The 18418-nt window shown below is 41.6% G+C and overlaps 1 protein-coding gene across 4 annotated transcripts in view; it reads left to right on the forward strand.

The window, feature by feature from the left end:
- The first annotated feature begins 337 nt into the window (after positions 1 to 337).
- The window catches only part of TTI2 (TELO2 interacting protein 2), a 97385-nt gene continuing 79304 nt past the window's right edge, over positions 338 to 18418 (forward strand). For 3 of the 4 annotated variants that reach the window (XR_011199420.1, XR_011199421.1, XM_069213815.1), the window contains exon 1: positions 338 to 1646. Coding sequence is in view for 2 of the 4 variants with exons in the window: in XM_069213815.1 (XP_069069916.1) it covers positions 1075 to 1646 (572 nt within the window). In the remaining 2 variants the exon portion in view is untranslated. The remainder of the gene's footprint in view (positions 1647 to 18418) is intronic. The other variant, XM_069213814.1, reaches the window with a different exon arrangement.

An 18418-nucleotide genomic window follows, 5' to 3' on the forward strand; every position in this document is an offset into this window, starting at 1 on the left:
ACGGAGACTTCGATGAAAATCAGAAACTCCGTTTCCGCGCATGCGCGGGCCGCAAAAGGAGTAAAAATAGAGAGCTGACTGCTCTCTGGGGCAGCACTTGCAAGTTTCTCCGGTCCGCGAACGCAGTGAACAGACAAAACTGCGTCACGGGCGGAGAACAGCTTTCACTGCACCGCGCGGTTGGGAACAAAAAGGAGAACATTCCTGATGCGCTCACAGTTACAATAAAATCGGGAAGACCGAACTCTTGTCTCCCGATTGTCGAGTGCCGCTGGCCCTGCTCCCACTCCACGGGAACAGATAAACAAACAGCACTTATCTGGCACATTAATAGAAGAAAACGAGGGGACTCAACTTCGGCTGCGCAGCAGCAAAGAAAGAGGAGAGATTAACATGGAGACTCTTATAGTTGGGGACTGCCTGGGATTGGCCAGTATGGACTACTGAGGTTTATGGGATTTGTAGTTTAATGTTGATAACTCTTTAGCTGCTGTGCTTTGATCAGGAAGAGAAGCATAATCCGAAGCCTCCGGTCCTGACATAGAATAGCCGTCCCTATCTCAAGTCTTCGATGCGAGCCCTCCCTCCTGCGTGCGATGCATCAAACACCGTCCACAAAGCAAGAGAAGACAAGCGCTCGCCGTTTTGGAATGAACAATGCCGTTGTTCATCTCGATGAGATTACCAGATGTTAGAAGGAGTTAATACATTTTGCACCAAGGAAGGAAAAAAAAGAGCTCGAAGATTTCCAAAGCGACGCCGTACGACGTGCATCCCAAAGATTTTGTAAAATGTAAAAACAATAACAAACTGCTGCAAAGAAGTGTGGAAGAAATATGAAAACGTTGTAATAGTGAATAACTGCGTTCTGTATTCTGCACCTACAACCTTTGATAAATACCACAACAATCTACTCCAAGCTCAGCCCACAGGAAGCCCGTGACTCCGTAACAGGAAATGGCGTGGACGTAACGTAAGGGGGTCAGCCTGTCAGCTGTATTTTTTCCGGGTTTGTGAAGTTGAGCACTTTGTCGACAGCAGAAAAATCCTCTAATTAGCAGTACCGGATCAACTATGAATGAGCCCGAGTCGACAGATGTGGTGGATTCAAGCAGTAGTCCTTTAAGCGTGGATGCCTTGGATTCTGCGAGTTTAACTAATTCTTTACTTGACATGGGACTCGTGGGTTTCACAGATCTTAACTCCGTGGTCCTGTCTGCAGACCTGGCAATGACTTTATGTCGTCACGCTGCCCCAAAGGGAGAGTCCGAAGGGAAAAAATGCTCTGTCCCCGAGAGAGCTCGAGCCTCTGGGGCTATAATTGTAGATTTGCTTAAGGCTATGCACAAAGGAAAGCTTGCGCAAGAACAGACTGGAGCTAAATGTGCATTTTCAGACGAGGGAGGACAGGCACTGTGTGAGTTGCCCAGTTCTCTGGCAGCCCCAATATATATTTTTGCCACCACCCACCATGAGGATAAGCCATGGACGGACCATGATTCCAGAGCAAAGGCACAGGAGGTGTTGGCGTGCTTGCTTTGGACCTCGCGCGCTGGATCTGTTGCTGAGCTGCTCCGAGGACGCGGAGAAGCAGATCAAGGGATTTTCAAGGATGTGATGGGGCTCCTGAAACCAGAGCTTAAGAAGTGAGTGACCATGACAGCCAATGAAATCAACATATATTATAATCACTACAAGAGGCTCCTAATCTCTTTTAGAGCTAAGTAAACTAACCACCCTTTCCCATGATGTTGCAAATCATAATGAAGTTCCATTACCGTGTTTCAACTGGTAAATGAAAGCCATGTGCATTTGTACGACTGAAGAGCCTGATGGAGACCGTACCATATACTGATTATGTTTCAAGTTATGACCACTTTATTATAATTCTTATGCACTAAAGCCCATATTATCAGAGGAAATCAAGGCTTGTTTCGTAATTCTAACTTACGTGCTTATCTTTGACACGCACTGATTTTGAATTTAGAAATCAGTTAAAACTCATGTGTATCAACTGTCAACCGGTAAAACGATTCAGTGTAACTTTAGTCTAACATAATGATAATAGTTTTTATGCATCATTGTGGTGGTAACTGTAATAAAAGAAAATCCAGCTTCTTGAAGGTAATTCCCTTCTTTATTAGTAAATAAGTATGTAGGTGTAATGGCCATAGACCAGCATTCTTCTAAGTCTGTGGTCACCCTCCAACTGCTAAAACGGCAGAAGAAGGCAGAAACCAGAACCATGTTTGAAGATGCAGGCAAATACCAGGCTATACAAGGAATATGAACATAGAATAGGTACGTTAGATACGTTATCACAACAATACACTGACTGAATGTCACATCTCCCACTTTAACAAATAAACAGAGCAAAACCATAATAAAGAAAATACATAATATTAATAATACTTAGAATACATTGATATCTTAGTCTTGTAAAATAGCTCGTTTTTTTAGATAGTCTATTGGATCTAGTGGTATAATTTGAACCAGATGAAACAATTTCTTTGCTATGTGATGAATTATCGTTGACACCACCTTCCGATGTAACAGATTCCTCGTACACCGTACTATTCATCACTTAACATTTTATTCATAGGAATAAACAACAGATTTCCAGAGGATTGTGATTCTTTCCTTAATTTTTTCCCTTGAACATCATTAATCAAGATAAGAATCCTTTTTGCCCACCTACGCCCAGGCTCTAGCTGCACAGATGAACGTGTAACTTTAGATACTTTAAAAGGTCCAATACATTGAAATTCCGCTTTAGATTTCATTGGTCTCATGTCTTTAATCATAACTAAGGACCCTCTATATATTTCCTTATGATGACTTTTTTTATTTTTAAATCATAATACCTTTTCATCTTATCTTGAGCAACTGCTGCATTAGATTTTACCTTCTTCAAATCTGCTTGTTCCTGTATATTGTTTTTACACTTGTTTATTAACCATGTAGGACAAAACCCACTACAAGCTTGCCTGCCTCTCAAGTCACAAAAAGGTCAAACACCTGTCACTTTATAAGGGGTGTTTTGATAAGCCCATATTTATTCTTGTACAAACTTTTCTGCATTCCGACTACAAGTTAAAGCAGTTTGAATTCCTTCCATTAGCAAACGGTTAATTCTCTTAATCGTGCCATTTGCTTGAGGAGAATATAAAGGGACTCTGTAATGTTTATTACCATTGTTTCTTAGAAATGATTCAGTTTTGTCAGAAACTAACTGCACACCATTATCGGTTACAAGTTCATCTAGATAACCTTCCAATGTAAAATATTTTTCTAAGAAAATGATCACCTCTTGTATGGTTATTTCAGGTACAAATTTATAATATACCCATTTTGTTAAATACTCAGTAAGAACTATTACATTTTTCAGCATGTCTGGAAAAGCCTTGATATGCCCAGCAAAGTCCAATGCCAATTTAGACCGTGGAGCAGAAGGCATAGGTGTAGGAATAAGAGGTGTATCCTTCAATCTCCAATGTTTGTTTGATACAATACATTCCTGACATGAATTGACAAAACTGTCCACTTGCTCATCCATATAGGGCCACCAAAACGTATTTCTTAACGATTTGTTAGTAGCCTTAGAACCTAATTGCCCTTTGTTAGCGAGACCTGTTACTTTAAGTCTTACATTTTCCGGTATGGCAATTTTTCCTCCACTTAATAAGACATCTGTCTCTACAGTTAATTGATCGCTATTTGACAGAAACAGTATGTCTGCTTTAAAATGTTTAACATGTGGCCATCTTTGCTGTGCACATTATTTTTAACCTTTTGTCATGTCTCCTTCACAAGCGTTATTCCATTCCTGCTGTGAAATAGTGCCTTGACAACTATCAAAACATCCCCTTTAGCCACTACACACTCAATGTTTAGTAATATTTATCTGTCTCGTAATTCATCCTGAATTCGAAGCCTTGATAAACAATCAGCTCTAGCATAATTATGTCCAGATATATATCTTATTTCAAAATTATATTCCTGCAGTCTAGACAACATTCTTATTAGCCTAGGAGACACTGATGAAGTACCTTTTGTCTCCTAGAAGGTGTATTAAAGGTTTATGATCAGTGATTAATACAAAATATGTTCCCCCACACATATATCTTAAACTTCTCTCTAGCTCATACACAGGCAAGTTCCCCTCTCTCTCTCTGGTATATTTTCTCTCAATTACGGATATTATTTTAGATGCAAAAGCATTAGTCATTTCGGCGCCATCAATACATTAGCATAAAACGGCTTCAAGTCCTTCTTCTGCACTGGCATTCATAGTAATCAGACATTGATGACTTCTACTTTATGATTTTAATGCAGGATCATTAGCTAGTATATCTTTGATTTCTGAAAATACTTTTTGTTCTTCAGGACCCCAACTAAATTTCTCTCTTTTTCTGAGCATTTTTTAAAGAGGTTGCATGAGAGTAGCGTAACCACTCACAAATCTTGAATAATAATCGCTCAGTCCCAAAAAAGATAACATGGTAACAGGTGATCTAGAATCTGTTATTATTCTATGATCTTGGTTATCAATTTTGACATTGCAAAACTAACCTTTCTTGCTAGCAATTAATGATGTATCCTTATTATCTGTACACTTGTACATATGACTCCATGTGCGGTGTATTCTTGAGCATGCTATCGGGCTAGGGAGGACGTGACACCCTGTAATATGTAGAAATGCATTGGTTTGTGGGAAACCTCAGTTTGCTCACTACAAACTTCAGATGTCTAAGTGTAACTGGGGGGTTGGTGACTTAAATCAAGGTTGGTGCACTGGAGAAAAACAATGCATATTTACTGTGCTACTTGATACCCATCCTGTGACAGTAAGCACTGTGAATATTCATTGTTATGTTTCCAAAATGTGCTTTTTATAAGATATTTTGTATAGATCCCCGCTCACATCATCGTGCTGCATGTTGGTGGAGGTGGATGGCCATCCCTTTATCGAGTCTTCAATGCAAGCCCTCCCTCCTGCGTGCAAAGCAACAAACACTGTCCACAAAGCAAGACAAGAAAAGCGCTTGCTGTCTTGAAATGAACAATGCCATTGTTCATCTCAATGAGATTGCCTGACTAAATGTCTCTTTTTTTCTGAGCATTTTTTAAAGAGTTTCCACTCGCAAATCTTCTATAATAATCGCTCAATCCCAAAAAAGGTTTCAGTTCATCTTTATTACCAGGAGATGGTGCTTCTCTTAATGCCTTAACAAGATCATCCTTAGGTTTAACACCATCAGCTGTAACACAGTGACCTAAATACTCCACAGTTTGTTAGAAACTTACACTTGCTCATGGATACTCTCATACCATGCTGGCATAAAATATTGAGTACCTTATCTAGGATAATATTATGTTCCTGCACATCTTTAGGAAAAATAAGAACGTCGTCTTGAAACACTAACACACCTGGTATGTCCTTTAAACAGATTAAACATTAGTTTTTGAAACATGCTTGCCGCTGATGCTAGACCAAACAGCAGACATAGGTACTTGTAAGCTCCGAATGGAGTAATAAATAAAGTCAAAATTTGGGATTCCAATTTCAGAGGTACTTGGTGATATGCTGCTTTAAGATCTGTGTGGCTAAAAACTTTATCCCCATCCAATGTGGACAAAAGTTTATTAATTTTATGTAATGGAGAACACTCTACCACAATATTTCTGTTAAGTGCCCGTAAAATAGACAAATCCTAAATTGCCCATTTTTCTTTTTAGCTATAACAATAGCGCTGGGCCATTCAGGCGCATTAACAGGCTAATTAATCTTATCCATACACAGTTGATCACTGTTTTTTTTTTTTTTTTTTTTTTTTTTTAAACTGCCCTTACAGATAACGGAGCATCCCTTACTTTGTGCTTAACTGGAATAGCATCCTCTTGTAATACTATTTCATGCTCAAATCCATAGACTGTACCTACATTTTCTAAAAACACAGTTGGGTATCTGGATATTATCTGATCAATACCATTATTACTAGACTCAATCAGCGTAGCTGAGACATTAGTTCCTGATTTCAAAACAATACCTAACCTTTCTTGATCAATTCAGCCCATACTATCCATTCAGTTTACGGTTACTTAATTATTTTGTGAAAAAATTACAGCACGTCTTCAAAAAATCTAATTGTTTCAGTTTCTGATTCTCCATAAGCAATTGCCTTTATATCTGTTTTTTGTAAGCATCTCGTTACACCAATGTGAATTACAAGATTTTTTGGACAACATGATAACTGGTGATCCAGAATCTGCCATTCGTCTAAGATCTTGGTTACAAATGTGACATTGCAAAATGGACCTTTCTTGTCAGCAATTAATGTTATGTCTTTATTATTTGTACACTTCTAACCACTACTAAAATTCTAAGAGCAGCTACATACTGGTCATTAGTTTCCCCTGTGGATTGTTTTCTAGAATACAAATTAAATCTTTCCAAAACAATGCTAAGTTCTTGAGAAAAATGTAGTAACAACCGTTTTTCAGCTTCTACAAATCCAGTTAGCTGCATCACCAGAATCTCATTCTGGCCCTGGGATTTCTGGTAATATATCACTAAGATATTGTCCTTCTGTGCCAAGATAATTGTAAAGAATGGCTAATTTTCTGGCAGCATCACAATTTACACCATCAATTTCCACTAAGTAGTTTTTAAAAACATGGAGCCAATGTTTCCACACTATTTTAGGATTGTCTTGTTCCACAAGAAAGTGGGGGGGTTGTTGTACATTTCCCCCACACAACATTGCAGATAATATATTATTATCAAGGGCAATAGAAAGGAGAATTTTAAATTATTAAATGTTACTTAAAAACAACAGTTGAACTGTTCTGAAATATTAGTCCTTACATAATCGCATATACATTTGCAAAAACATGTGACTAAATACAGGGAGTGCAGAATTATTAGGCAAATGAGTATTTTGACCACATCATCCTCTTTATGCATGTTGTCTTACTCCAAGCTGTATAGGCTCGAAAGCCTACTACCAATTAAGCATATTAGGTGATGTGCATCTCTGTAATGAGAAGGGGTGTGGTCTAATGACATCAACACCCTATTTCAGGTGTGCATAATTATTAGGCAACTTAACAAAAAACAAATATATACCCATTTCAATTATTTATTATTACCAGTGAAACCAATATAACATCTCAACATTCACAAATATACATTTCTGACATTCAAAAACAAAACAAAAACAAATCAGTGACCAATATAGCCACCTTTCTTTGCAAGGACACTCAAAAGCCTGCCATCCATGGATTCTGTCAGTGTTTTGATCTGTTCACCATCAACATTGCGTGTAGCAGCAACCACAGCCTCCCAGACACTGTTCAGAGAGGTGTACTGTTTTCCCTCCTTGTACATCTCACATTTGATGATGGACCACAGGTTCTCAATGGGGTTCAGATCAGGTAAACAAGGAGGCCATGTCATTAGATTTCCTTCTTTTATACCCTTTCTTGCCAGCCACGCTGTGGAGTACTTGGACGCGTGTGATGGAGCATTGTCCTGCATGAAAATCATGTTTTTCTTGAAGGATGCAGACTTCTTCCTGTACCACTGCTTGAAGAAGGTGCCTTCCAGGAACTGGCAGTAGGACTGGGAGTTGAGCTTGACTCCATCCTCAACCCGAAAAGGCCCCACAAGCTCATCTTTGATGATACCAGCCCAAACCAGTACTCCACCTCCACCTTGCTGGCGTCTGAGTCGGACTGGAGCTCTCTGCCCTTTACCAATCCAGCCACGGGCCCATCCATCTGGCCCATCAAGACTCACTCTCATTTCATCAGTCCATAAAACCTTAGAAAAATCAGTCTTGAGATATTTCTTGGCCCAATCTTGACGTTTCAGCTTGTGTGTCTTGTTCAGTGGTGGTCGTCTTTCAGCCTTTCTTACCTTGGCCATGTCTCTGAGTATTGCACACCTTGTGCTTTTGGGCACTCCAGTGATGTTGCAGCTCTGAAATATGGCCAAACTGGTGGCAAGTGGCATCGTGGCAGCTGCACGCTTGACTTTTCTCAGTTCATGGGCAGTTATTTTGCGCCTTGGTTTTTCCACACGCTTCTTGCGACCCTGTTGACTATTTTGAATGAAACGCTTGATTGTTCGATGATCACGCTTCAGAAGCTTTGCAATTTTAAGAGTGCTGCATCCCTCTGCAAGATATCTCACTATTTTTGACTTTTCTGAGCCTGTCAAGTCCTTCTTTTGACCCATTTTGCCAAAGGAAAGGAAGTTGCCTAATAATTATGCACACCTGATATAGGGTGTTGATGTCATTAGACCACACCCCTTCTCATTACAGAGATGCACATCACCTAATATGCTTAATTGGTAGTAGGCTTTCGAGCCTATACAGCTTGGAGTAAGACAACATGCATAAAGAGGATGATGTGGTCAAAATACTCATTTGCCTAATAATTCTGCACTCCCTGTATACTTCAAACACTCCGTGGTTAACTTTGTAGAAATAGAAGATACCCTGCCTGAGGGCATCTCACACTGTTTCAGAATCAGACAAAGTGGCCTAGAAAATGTTGCTCCATGTAGCTAAGTACCGATGTTACGTATGATGTGTACTTCCTTGTTCTTGCCTCAACACGCTGCTCCAGACGCGTGCATGAGCAGTCCCTCATTCAAGGCCCCGGGGCATGAATTGCCACTCAATAACACTGTGGCCAAAATATGGTGGCCACCACCCAATTCCTTGCCGGTCGTGACCTCCGAATGCCACCAAAAGTCAGTGCCTGACGGTACATGCGCCTCTGCAGCACGGCGACTGCACAACAGTACAGGTAGCAACAATGGCAATTCTGGCACATCACATAGCCGACAACAAACAGCTGCAGTCAGTACTTCCACCACTGCAGTACGGTGACTGCACAGCCGCACAGGTCATAACAGTGGCAACTCCGATACAGCACTCAGCCGCAACGAACAGCTGCAGCTCAGCACAGTTGCAGCACCATAGTGTGCCAACTACAATGGTCACAGCTCGTGCTCATCCAGTCGCAGTTAAGCGCCACTACGGCACCGCTGTGTGTCAAATACTGCAGTCGTGATTCCACATCGGTCGACAGCACTCCGAAAGCGCATAATCACGATCGTTCCAGCTGTCAGTGGCCTCCCCGGAACATGTAGGCTTCTCACTCATCGCCAAAATGCGGTGGTAACTCCAATGAAAGACAATCTGACTTCTTGAAGGTTAATTACTTCTTTACTGGTAAATAGGTACATAGGTGTAGAGCCCATCGACTAGCATGCTTCTAGGTCTGTGGTCACCCTCCAACTGCTCAAACCAGCAGAACAAAGAAGGCAGAACACAGAACCATGTTTAGAAGATGCAGGCAAATATCAGGCTATACAAAGAATATGAACATTTAATAGGAATACTACATATATCATCACAGTAATAAAATGTCTTAATGTCTCAATCATGGCCTTGCCATCAGCTGTTTCTCAATTTGTTTTAGCATAACGTCAGACTTGGATTTTTAAATATAAATGGTATATTCAGTTTAGTTTTATAGCACATTGCAAATTTATTTAACACAACCAATACTTTTTGGTTAAAAGTGCACCAAATTAATGCAGTGTTTGGAGGCAAAATTAGTGAGCGCAACCCTGGCATTATAGAGGAAAATGTGTTTCCTAATGTGAAGTTAGTTTTACTTAATACTGTTGATTAATGGATTTCTTTTAAGGTCTGGCCAAGAGACAGGTTTATTCTTTTCACCAGCCTCATGTTTTCCACAAAAAAAGTAAAAACCAAAATAGATCTGTAAACATGCTTTTGTTCAGCCCCCTTCATCCTTTGATCTGTTCTGGAGTTACTCACATTTTCTGCCCACCACAGCATAGGCCAGTGAGTCATCCCGCTTCCGCCTCTGCCTCCCTTCCCTGTACGTGAATGCATTTTGCTTATATACATGCACTTCCACCTAAAAAAAAAAAGAAGTCCACTTCAGTGCTAATGCTGGTAGATTAATTTCTGCTTTATTTTCTGTTGGGGTTTCTTATTTTTTTAATTTATTTTTTTCGATTAGGGTATTTTGTACTTGTTTTACTTTGGTTTTGCACTCTCATCACACCACCTTTTATACAGTTATATTTTTATTTTGTATTACTTTTAATGTCCGTTGCAAACAAATAAACACTGCAGGCTTGCGAGGACCAGACCTAATGACTTTTCTTATATTGTTTTTCTAATGCAGTTAGATGGTTAAAGCAACAAGTGTTATCAGAATGAAAAAATGCAGATTGTAGAATCACCTTATTGTAAGGGAACACTTTTTGTTAAAAAAAAAAAAAAAAAGGTAATTCAAAAAAATTAGTAACAACATAAATGTAGAATTTTTGGGCAAGATTCATATTTTTCTCTTTGCGTATGCACAGGTTGCTCATGGAAAATGCAGAAACGCCCCATTTAGAACTGAAATGGTATCCACAAAGTCATTCAAGCTGCTGAGGCATCACTTGGGGCAATTTGATATTCCTATTAAATTTCCATATTTGAAAGAGGCTCACATAGTTGTGTGTGCATTCTCAGTGTCAAGCGAGTACAGACAAAATGAGGTCAGATGGGATAAGCACCTACAAAGGCACACATAAACCTTTGCATTGTCTTTCCCACATTTAACAGTGCCTGTGGTGTGATGGAAACATTTTTCACAGAATTTATTTCCCATTAAAACAAAAGAGCTAAATTTTTCTTTCTTTTCCTAACCTATTTTTCAGATTCTCTTCTGTATGGAGTTTACAGGCATAGCGTTCGGATAAATGTTACACAGTTCCATGAAAATACGATTGAGATGATAAAAAATATTGAGAGCAATTGTGCAGTCAGCATCTACTCCATGAATCTAGGGATTTTGGACTCTTTCTGTGAGTCGGTCCTTTAAATGCTTAGTGTGTGCTATGGGTTGGATTTTTTTATTTTTTAGCAAATTTAAAGCTTCTCATCCCTTTATGAATTACTTTTTATATTTGCAGAGGTTCTTGAATCCTACATTTAAAAAAAAAAAAAGTTTTGTCTGTGATCCTATGAAAATAGCTAATGCTTAGTGCCGTTTGAGAAAAACAATGCTTTGATTCCTTTTGCTGAATTTCTAGGGATGTCCCAAACTTGGCATTAAGTATTTCCCAGCACTTCAGTGCTGTCTGATGTCTTTTTTTCACATCACAATTTATGTGTTAAAGATAGAAAATGTGCCCATGCAATATCCACAGTTGACTTTCTGAGGTTTTAACCACTTTATAATTCTTAGAGTCATGTAGCTCACAGATGGTAGTCTAATGTATGTAACCTGTTCAGCATCAAAAACAACATTATAAACTTGGTGCACTTACCTCTTTTGGACTAGGAGGTATTTGTAGTATATCAAAAGGTGATGCTGTTTTACTATCGTTTCTACAGTCTGTCATCATCATCATTTACTTTATTTCAGTAAGAGAAACATACCATAAAAGTGCAATACATAACAATGTATAAAGAAAAATTATAAAAAATGCACAATAAAAATAGATAAAGGATTCTTAAGAAGTAAGTTAAAACCATAAAAGATAGACATAAGAAATTCATTACACCAGCAACACCTCTGAACCCAATAAATATCAGCTAAGATCATGCACTAAAATAAATGTGCATAAAAGAAATCTGAATCTAAGAAACAGCCACCCGAACCTATTCTTTAAGATGCTAATCCTAAAACACCACAGATGGTTCCTAAAATGTTTTCCATAAAATAGAATTTATAAGCAAATAAATCCAGTTTAGGGAATTCTCTCAGCAAATGAGCAAACCTCCAAGACCATTTGTATCCAATAATATAAAAGCTGCACATCGGGTTACGTAAGATACCAATTGATGTCATACACCAAGATACAATAAATATGCATGGAGAGATCTAAATCTAAAAGGCAGCTACCTGGTCATGTTCTTTAAAGTTGCTAATCTGAAACGCCAAATTGATTTCAAGAATTTTGCCACTGGATAAACGATATGAGCCGATGGATCAGATTTAAAAATTCTCTCTGCATGTAAACAGCTCCTAAGGCCCAGTTGTATGCATGGAGGATTAATCCAAGAGGCCCTCTGTTTGTCATATGCACGACATTGAAAAAGGACATGTAGGACAGACTCTTTGTTTTTACATCCCATCGGGCATGACTTAGACTTGTTAATAGAATTAGGCCATTTGTAGGTTAGAGATCACAGGGGGAGAGACCCTATTCTGAATCTGATAAAAAGAGCACGCGCGGATGGGGAAAGTGCTGCACCCATGAAGGGCTCAAACTCCTAGTGGCATTTGGACTGCAAATAGATATCAGTCATGGACAATGGCGCAACCTCAGCCAGTTGAGCAGTTTGGACTTTAAGCCAAAAAGCGTCCTTCAATGAATGCACAGCATTTTTGGGGATGGAAAGGGGATCCTTCCAATAGGGCCCCAAACCAAGGAGCATTAGAGACCTATCAACATACACACACCAATTGATTTTAATCTTGGGGTTGTGGCCCACCAGATTGAGGAGCCCACATCTAAATGGAATGAGGGCATCTGAAGACCGTAGCCGAATCCAAAACAGGAGAGGCCTTAAGGCAGCAATGTGATTAATTGGAAAAAGATTTAAATCCATTCGGATGGGCAAGGATCTTCAAAAAAAGGGTTTCCACCCTAGCCAGATTCAACAAGTTGCAATGGCCCCAAAGCTCCGCACCATACAAAGCCCCCCCCGGCTTGAGATTTATATATTTCGAGAGCAGGAGTCATGGCAAACCTAGGGGATCTGGTTGCAAATCGCACAATACCACCCGCCCTTTGTTTCAGGCACATTAATGACTTCTGGCGGTAGGCATGCCAGAAGTGAGAGTCTTCTAATTTTATACCTAGGTAATCGAAAGTGCCTACTCTTTCTAGGGAAACGCCTTCTAGATAAACAGGTCTCTTCATTTTCTGCTTTTTGTCCCCAAACACCATGTATTTTTGTTTTGGCTGAGTTGATTTCCAAGCCATGGTCTTTGCAAAACTCCAGGAACCTTGCGAGCAGACATGAGAGACCCATAGCTGTTCGAGAGAGTAGCAAGGTGTCATCAGCAAATAGGAGGCATTGGATCTTCTGCCCATCCATACTGGGGGCATCACCAGAGCAATCTAAAAGGTACGGAATGCAGGCGTTGATAAACAGGAGGAACAGGGTAGGCGCAAGAACGCAACCCTGCCTCACACCACAAGCAGTGGGAAATGCTAGAGTCGGGTCACCAGCCGGGCCCCATCGTACTTTGGCACAATTGCCAGAGTATAGATCTTTAATTATATTAATCATGCAGCCTGGGACTCCAGCAGTTCTCATAACCTCCCACAGCTTGGGGCGTGGGACAAGGTCGAAAGCGGATTTCAGATCAACAAAGGCCACAAATAAGTGGCCTTGGTCCACGTCTACGATCTTCCACGTTATGGTGGTAAAGCGGAAGACCTGATCGATGGTGCTGACCTTGTCCCTAAATCCTGCCTGCAGATGGCTTAGTACTTAATTTTCGCCATCCAGTGTTTCAGTCTGCTTAGCAGCTGGGAGTAGAATATTTTTTGCAAATTATCTAAAAGGCTAATGGGTCTGTAATTTCCTGGAAGGCTTTTCTCTCCTTTCTTATAAATAGGAACAATTATTGCCTCATTCCAGGAATCCGGGTAAGACCTAGTAGCCAAGGCATTATTCGATATCCTATTAATATACCAGGTCCATTTGGGCAAGTCTGATTTGTGCAAGTCCGAGGGGATGCCATCTGGTCCCGGGGCCTTCCCTGATTTTTGGGCACTAATTGCTAACTCTGTTTCTTTTAAGGTAAAAGGAGGCACCGCAGGGCAACACGTTGGGGATTCTGCAGGACTGATGGCAGCAGTTTCCGGCAAGGAGCCATACTGTTCCCAAAAATGAGTAAGCCAAGTATCAGCAGTAATATGACATTCTGGAGTGAGTGGCAAATCTGTATCTCTGCGTGAAACCAGGAGCCAAAAGAGTTTAACATCACGGGTCCTAGCTGCCTCAGCCAAGTCTCCCCATAGACTTTCCTCATACTTGAGTTTGCATAGTTTGCAAGTGGCAACATAAGTCTTCCTCGCATTTACAATGGCTTCCTGATTCTTTGACTTTAACGCTTTGGTCAAAAGATACTTGGCCTCACGACACCTCTTATCAAACCATTTAACGTTAGATGGGAGAAAATAATTCCTTCGTTTCGAAGCAGAAAAAAGCTCCTTGAGAGACATAAAAAAGCCACATGGGAAGACATGACTTCCTGTGGGGATAACACAATATTGTCATCAAAGAGCTGATGTCTAGAAACTAAGGCGCGCAGTTTGTCATTTAACAAGTTGGACTTCTGGAACGAAGCCCATCTCACAGTGCGCCTGTTGCTAGACAACTTCAAACGATCATGAACATTAGGAGCAGAAGACAACGGAAGTCCTGCAAAAAGAGTTCCATAGAATATAATTTGTAAAGGAGCATGATCACTGGTAAACCGTGGCCCCACTTCCACATCAATTATGGAATGCCAAACCCATAGATCGAAAATGACATAATCCAAAATACTACTATAGAGACCCCTAAAAAAGGTTGGTCTAGCAGGAATGTCAGCAGGGAATTGGCCATTTCCGAAGCGAAGGCCGTGAATTACTGTAAGATCTATTATTTGCGTCGCCCTGCAAGAAACAGTAGACGATGCTGGTTGTCTTGAAAAAAGGGGAATATTCCACACTTCGTCTTCGGCCTGTATTGTCTCAGCATAGGCGGAGTCAAGTTCGATTTGCGCATTAAGATCACCTGCAATGATAATACGATACTTGGAGCGAAAGTCAGATATGAGATTATGCAGGCAATCTATAGTGGCAGACTGGTGGTTAGAGGGGCCTGGTCTGTTGTAGATATTAATACATGACACAGGATTACCCAAATTTGGCAGTATTGCTATTGCCAAAATGTCACAAGAATCAACAGCAATCTCCTTAACTTTGCCCACCTCTGTCATCTTTACCCAGATGCATAGACCCCCTATTGCCCTGCCCATAGAAGACTGAATTGCATTTTTAGTAAAGGAACAAACACCTTGCCTATACACTCATTCCGTGGCCCATGTTTCCTGAAACATACAAATGTGGAAAGGTTCGATGTAAGCCCCCCCCCACTCGGGATCAACTAATTTACTTTTGATACCTGCCACATTCCAAGACAGAAATTTCCCTGTGGCCTGCATAGAACTGCAGGTGGCTTCACAAAGATCAACAACCAATGCTGGATTAGAATTCACAGTGACTGTGCTAGATGGATCCCATGAAATGTTGGCACCAGAACTTGGCAAAAGAGTTTGAGGAGGCAAGGCCTGGGAATCATAACCTACACTGGAGTCACAAAAACGAAGGGGATATAGTCAATCCACATCAGAAGTGCCCCGTTGAGGCGCAGAAGTGCATGCACTAACACATTTAAAAACTGGGGCCGTATCAGACTCAGCATCCGGAACGGATGGCAGACCAAAAGAGGCAGCAGGGTCGGTTGCAATAGATGGGGTCAGCTTATCCATACTTAAGCGGGAGGGCAAGCTCTTAGGTCCCAACACAGGCAAGCTGTCACTAAAAAATATGTCAAAGTCCTTCCTTGTCAAATTGCGTGCTTCCATCTAGAGGGGGCCCATGACTAAAGAAGGGCTTGCAAGATTGAGTTTAATAGTGTCCCGCCCGCCAATGCGACCACGCAGCCGAGTGGCCGATACAATGTCTGAGTGGATGATTGAGCCACAGCCTTTGACATGGCGAATCCAATCCAAAGCCTTATTAATTAAAGAGGGTATGTCTTCCCTCAATTGAGCTGTGAGGGGGGGGGAACATTACGCATATAAATACAATTCCAATTAGACATAAGGGTTGGGTGGCCAGAGACTGGTGTAGGGTCCACACTCCGGTAGATAGTGAAGGGGGAGGGTGTGGATTTTTCCAAAGAAGGAGCAGGGTATTTGCGGTGATGCAACCTATAACTAGAAGACTGGGAAACCTCAGAAGTAATTGGAAGATCTGCTGTCAAAGGAGCAGGGGGGCCATCAGATGACTACATTGCAGTGGCGCTGAGTTCGGAACACACTGGGGAGTTGGTTCAGATTTCTTAAGAAGCTTGAGGACTTCGAGCAATAGGCACTTCAACTCCCCTACTCCATGCTTTAAACTGGAGACTAAAGCTGGAATGTCTTCTTCAAGAGAAGGAGGCGCAGGGGTCAAAGGAATCTGATTGTCACTGGCCAAATCTGAATGATCCAAAACAGAAAAGCAATTTGAACAGGGAATCCCATGGAGAATAGGGTCTGTTGCTATAGCTTCCAAGTTAAACACAGAGTCCAGCACAGCTGAAGGGTCAGCCCTACAAAGCGGGCTTGAGGAAGCAAGGACTTGGACTGCAATTTTCGGGGGCAAAACATCAGTAGAGGAATTAGATCCAGATGTTAAAAACGGCAATAGAGTTCCCGGTTTCAGCCTCTTCCGGGCGTTACTCTCTTTATCCTTAAGAATTGACTCCACTTCTTGAATTAAATTATCAATTTGTCTGGACACACAGTTGGTATGGAGATGCGTTGCTCTACTAGATTTAGAGATTTTCGTTTTGGCAGGGCCTAAATCTGGGCTGGATCTTCCCTTACGTTTCCCCATTCTGAGAGAATAAGAGGGCTAAGCACCAATATAGGTGCAACAAGGAAATAAGGGGCACAGGTATATCAAAAAGCCTTTAACCGTACCTTACATTCCAGGGGAAAGGCAGGGTCCATCCCAAAGAACAAATGCAAGTATTCGCAGCAAGTCAAACAATATTCCGTGAGACACAGCAAGTAAGCCAAGAATCCTTGACCCTCTCAGAAGACCAATCGCCACCAAAAAATAAATATAAAAGGGTTTGGCCTAGCCCAGTCTCTACCGGGCGCTGGACGGGCCCGCCCTTGGCCCAGGCTTTGCCCGGGCGTGTCCCGTGAAGCGGGCGCGCGATACAAGTTTAAAGGGGCCTGGTCCCCGCCCCTCTCCGTCAGCTGGTCTCTCCCGGCACTCCAAATGCTCGCCACGCGAAGCGGGCACGCGATACAAGTTTAAAGGGGCCTGGTCCCCGCCTCTTTCCGTCAGCTGGTCTCTCTCGGTCTCTCCCGGCACTCCAAATGTGCGCGAAACAAGTTTAAAGGGGCCTGGTCCCCGCCCCTCTTCGTCAGCTGGTCTCTCCTGGCACTCCAAATGCGCGTCCCCAGTCTGTCAAGTATTGCATCTTGAGACCACTCACAGGGATGTTGTTGGTGAAATGGGCTCTGGTTCAAGTAGGCTGAAAAAAATAAATGGCCTGCCCACAATTTCTAAGTTATTATGAGTGAGAAATGTACGAAGGACATGGGGATATTAAGTATGCTTTGCACATGTCTTCCATTACTCAGCCTCCCATGTTGATGTGTGAGGGAAATTAACTTTCCCAGCTGAGAACTTTCATGATCCTCATATGTGGTTCTAAGAGTAAAGGTAATTTATGTCCACCATTTTATTTATTTATAGTTTTATAAAGTACAGACTTAAATGTATGGGTTTAAGAGCACCACACAGATCAGGTAAGGGAGCCATTTCAATATATTGGCTAGTATCAGTTTACAGTGTGGATTTGTTATTGTCCATTTATACAAATGTTCTTTCCTGCCATTACACCACTATTTACACACATGTTAATAGCTCCCATTATCATTGCTTTCATTCTTTGGGGTTTACAATGTAATATCATATTCTTCCTTTAGTATCTTGATCTCCTGTGATGATGTTTACAATAGATAGGTGTGTCCTAATATATTTGATGTACGTTTTTTTAGATTAAGGATCTCAATTTGGATTTCAAGTTGCAAGGCAAAGGCTGGATACATGAGTCAGAAGTTCTCATGCTCGCCCTTGAGGTGTTTTTTAATATAGGGATCAAAGATACAGGTTTTGATGTGGATTGGTTTGCCAATTTTAGTTTATTGTGACACATCCTGAGAAAGACTTGAACAATGTGATTCTTTTTCTTTCAAAATGTAACAGACATTGGGGGTCATTCTGACCCTGGCGGCCGGTGACCGCCAGGGTCACCGACCACGGGAGCACCGCCAACAGGCTGGCGGTGCTCCCAAGGGCATTCTGACCGCGGCGGTTCAGCCGCGGTCAGAAAGGGTAAACCGGCGGTCTCCCGCCGGTTTACCGCTGCCCCATTGAATCCTCCATGGCGGCGGAGCGCGCTCCGCCGCCATGGGGATTCAGACACCCCCTACCGCCATCCTGTTCATGGCGGGAAACCCGCCATGAACAGGATGGCGGTAGGGTGTGCCGCGGGGCCACTGGGGGCCCCTGCAGTGC

Source organism: Pleurodeles waltl, chromosome 11 (genome assembly GCF_031143425.1).
Source record: "Pleurodeles waltl isolate 20211129_DDA chromosome 11, aPleWal1.hap1.20221129, whole genome shotgun sequence".
Classification (NCBI taxonomy): domain Eukaryota; kingdom Metazoa; phylum Chordata; class Amphibia; order Caudata; family Salamandridae; genus Pleurodeles; species Pleurodeles waltl.